Genomic DNA, 4,414 nt, shown 5'->3' on the forward strand with positions numbered 1-4,414 from the left:
CAAATCATATCGAAAGTGTTGCATGGCCGTTTGATCAGTCGACAAATCGTTGCATCTGGACCATTAGGATCGGGCTTATAATCGTAACTTCTGATTGAATTGCTGTTTCTCCTATCAACCGATACCTGCACTGATTCATAAGGGATGTATGGAATGGATCGAGTATATGAGGAAATTTAAAATTTCAGGTTGCTGTCAATTTTATTTAGTGGATAAAGGGCAATTCATAGTATCAAGGTAACTAGAACACATTTTAAGAAGTTCCGTTTGAAGAGCTCTATACATTGGTGGAGTTCGAGAACAATTTGGATATGGCAACCAAGGAGAGTTTGGTAATTTGATTCTTCATCTTATAAAATCAAAATAAATCTATTTTAGATTGCTTATATATTGAAAGAATTGGGGGGAGAGCCTTCAAAGATAATGTTCATAGGTGCTTGAAAGCCATTTACAGCAATGAAATGGCCAAATCATGTTCGTGGTTGGGGCAGCGTGGAAATTTCAAAATTAAAAACACCCAAATCATGGAGATAATAAAAAGTAAGACTTTACAAGTTTTATAAAGCTTATATATGAATTGTTACAGATATCATGAGTCAACATTATCAATCATTGACGTATGCTGTCTTCGAACGTATCGTGAGTGAATGGTTCAGGCTCGCATCGTCGCGAATCAAAAGTAATAAGAAACCGCAGTGAAGTAAATGCTGCCTTACACATTATATGTAAGCTGTATATATTTTGATAATATGTATTTTGTATCAATAAAGAGTATGTAAGACATAAAGTATCTGTAAAAAATTACCTAAAATATATGTAAAATATACATAAATGGTATATTAAGTATAGTATAAATGTATGTATGACCCTTTATATAATATCTATATATTTTGGAGGAAAAAAAATGCGGACATTAATATGAAAAATATACCTCAAGTATACCTTAAATTGATGTAAAGATAGATGGAGAGAGATATAATTAATACATAGAATATATGTCAAATTGTTAACTGGGCCATTTCAACAAAAGGTGTTGTAAATGTTGTAATATCAGCTGGTTTCCCTTTTCCACTGTAAATACCTATAACCATAGGGCGTAGATGGGGAATTTCAAATACATTGAACAAAATTAGCCAAAATTCATCTTTGGCACTTTTATAAATGGGTAAACCATCAATGCTTATGGTTATATATAAAGATGAAAAGCTTTGTATTGCATTAAAACACTTCTGTAGACATGCAACCACTCCTTTGATGCCGATAATAACCTTGATCCATTTTTGTAACATTAACTTTTCCAAGTGGCGTTTCTAATAATGTCACGATGCACGATGTTTTATGTTGAAGGTGTTTGCCGAAAGTTTAAGGTTATTGCGAAATTCTTCGTTTCTCTTTTCAATATCAGACTTATTATTATTACTAGTTGTTTCGTTAGGATTATTATCTTCCTCCTCTAATTCTATTAGCCAGTTCATTTCTGCTTCCTGGTGGTCAGCACACTTTTCTATATTGAGTGCAGGTTCTGGATTCAAATTGGCCATACAATTCTAAAATACAAAGACATAACATGAATTTAGTCAGATGCATAAGGAAACCAGTTTTACACAGGAGTCCACTATTACCTGCCCCCAGAATTTAAGAGTTTAAGGGCCGGTTTATCAATCTAATGCTAAAGTGGCAGTTAGTTAACAGACAGATAAGATATAAGTTGCTGGTAAAGTATCAGTTAGCATAATTGGGTTTATCATTTTGTATTTAAGGTGTTGTTAGCTAACAGACAGAATTTGTTTTAACAACTACGATTGGTAACACTGCTTTGTAAATAATAGATCAAATAACCCGTAGTAGTTCAGAGAACTGGTCTGTGGTTAACGTCGTATTTGTTTTTAATTTTAAATTTTGTGTGTATCGGTGTAGAGTATTATTTCATTTTGTGTTGTTTGATTTACATTAAAATGAGCGAGAAGAAGAAAAAGGAACGATCTGCTAACTTTTCACCAACAGAGATTGATCTGTTGGTGAAACTAGTTTCACAACATGCCAAAGTGATTGAGTGCAAGAAAACAGACGCTGCGACGTGGAAAGATAAAGAAAATGAGTGGGAACAACTTGCACTTGAATACAATTCTGCGAATAGCACTTGTCCGCGAAATGTCAAGTCTTTAAAAACCAAATATGAATGTTTAAAAAAGGACATTAAAAAGAAGGTTGCGTTACAGAAACAGTCGTTATATCAAACTGGTGGTGGGGCCTCCAAAGATATCATTTTTACCCCAACAGAGGAAATTTTAATTAGCATAATTACATTTTCGATTCAAGGACTTTCTTCAAGAAGCGATTGTGATCAAGGTATAGTTAACTTAAAATTTCCGCAAAGGTATAATTTTAATTTTGTAGTTATAAATAATGAAAATATTAAACACTCAGTAGTGGTATCTGAACCGCCAGATGTGGAGTTGGATATCGTTGAAGACATTCCGATCATGGATATAGATGTTATATTAGAATCGGTAGGCTTAAATTATTTTTACATACTCATTTCCAATAACATAAAATTACAGGATACCACACTACTTCCCCCAATGCCATCGGTCGCTAGTACTTCACAGAATTTTGTTGCAGTAGAGCTTCCATCTACGTCAACTACCGAACCAACTGTAGAAACAAATTGGGCGAAGTGGAATCCATCAAGCCTTCGGAAACCAGTTTCCAAAAGCTTAAAAGGTTAGGGTTTCTATTTGAATTAAGTTACATTAAAGTAACATAATTATATTTTAGTTACTCCTAAGAAGAATAAGATGTGGGCCACAAGAAAAGAAGCAATGGAAAATATCACAAATCTTTCTGCAAGTAAAGGAGATTTGATCAAATTGCAGTGTGAGTCCATCATACTAGAAAATGACCAAAAGAAAATTCTTCAAGAAATAAATCTGAAGAAAGCAAAGCTGGAATTACAATCAATGAGATTAGATGTGAAAAATAAATTGATTGAAAAAAAAATTAAACTCGAACAATTAATGTACTTTCGAAATAGAAATAAAAAGTTATAAATTACATTCTATTAAAATAATGAATTAATTCATTTCTAGTACTCTCATTTTCAATGTCATTGTTGTTTTCTGCTGGAATCACATTTTCAATTAATTGTGCTACTTCTTCATCGACCAATACTTCAGGTTCATTATTTACGATTGCTATATTGTGTAGTATTGCGGTTGCCATTATAATGTCTTGTACGGTGGGTAACTGCAAGCGTAACCCTAATGCAAGTACTGGAAATCTACGCTTCCACACACCAAACGCCCTTTCAATGACATTCCTTGTTCGTATTTGTGCTTCATTGAACCTATTTTCACCTGGTGTAGTAGGATTTAACAATGGTGTTATCAAATACTTAATAAGTGGGTATCCACTGTCACCTAATATCAAATGATTACCCATCCCATCTTCAAACACTGCTTTCAGCATGGAATTATTAAATATTGTGCTGTCATGTGTTGCACCCGGCCACCGTGCGACAATATTTCTAAATTTGAGATTGTGGTCACAAGCGGCTTGTATATTCATGGAAAAGTACCCTTTCCGATTCCTGAATTGTTCAGCTTGTGCACCACCAGGCGATTGTATTTTTACGTGTGTACAATCTAATGCCAACAGGACCCGAGGAAATGCTGCAATTCGATAAAAACCTTGTTGAATTATCATACATTCTTCTTCTGTTGGTAACGAAACGTACATAGGTCGTAACGTGCAAAGAGCGGATGAGACACGTTTAATGATATGGCATACTGATGATTTATGTACTCCAGCAAAGTCTCCAACAGTTATGAGCATATTACCACTCGCATAAAAGCGTAAACATATTAAAAGCTGCTGTAACGGAGTAATTACATGATTTCTTAAAAAGAACAGGAAAAATAATGTAACATAAACCTATAAAATATGATTTACCTATTAGTGGGGAAACGGATTATGTTTTCAATATTTACAAGCAATTCTTGTACAGTCTCTTTGCTTAAGCGAAACCTATTAATAAAATCAACATCGTCCCAAAACTGCAAATGATCTGGACGTTGTCGAACTACATAAGGTCTTCTGTACAATATATTTACATAATTTACTAATTCTTCATCACTATCACTTTCTGAAAATATATTGACATCATTTACAGCCATTTTTGTTTGACGTTTACGCCACTTTACGCGAGAAGCAAATTTATTCATATAAAGTCGTCACTTTTCCGGCTACATGTTACTGTAAACAGTAACTTAAAACTTGCAAAAAGTACCAGTTACTAATCTAATGGTTAAAATAAATTTATCTGCTTGGTAAACTTTACCAGACGGTTGATAAACGCAATTTGTAGTTTAACTAGTAGTTAATACTAACAAACACCTTAACAGTAGATTGATAA

The 4,414-nt window shown here is 33.6% G+C and overlaps 1 protein-coding gene across 4 annotated transcripts; it reads left to right on the forward strand.

Moving 5' to 3' along the window:
* The first annotated feature begins 1,672 nt into the window (after positions 1 to 1,672).
* Positions 1,673 to 3,096, forward strand: LOC116165928. Of its 4 annotated transcripts, XM_031480691.1 has the most exons (4): positions 1,673 to 2,349; positions 2,398 to 2,510; positions 2,562 to 2,724; positions 2,779 to 3,096. In XM_031480691.1, the coding sequence occupies exons 1-4, from the start codon at positions 1,956 to 1,958 to the stop codon at positions 3,048 to 3,050; spliced, it is 942 nt and encodes a 313-aa protein (XP_031336551.1). In that variant the 5' UTR covers positions 1,673 to 1,955; the 3' UTR covers positions 3,051 to 3,096. The 4 variants fall into 4 exon arrangements, with proteins under 4 accessions (XP_031336551.1, XP_031336550.1, XP_031336549.1 ...); XM_031480690.1 differs by having other exon boundaries at positions 1,673 to 2,510; XM_031480689.1 differs by having other exon boundaries at positions 2,398 to 2,724.
* Positions 3,097 to 4,414: the final 1,318 nt, after the last annotated feature.

This window comes from Photinus pyralis, unplaced genomic scaffold (assembly GCF_008802855.1).
Source record: "Photinus pyralis isolate 1611_PpyrPB1 unplaced genomic scaffold, Ppyr1.3 Ppyr1.4_LG3a, whole genome shotgun sequence".
Taxonomy (NCBI): Eukaryota; Metazoa; Arthropoda; class Insecta; order Coleoptera; family Lampyridae; genus Photinus; species Photinus pyralis.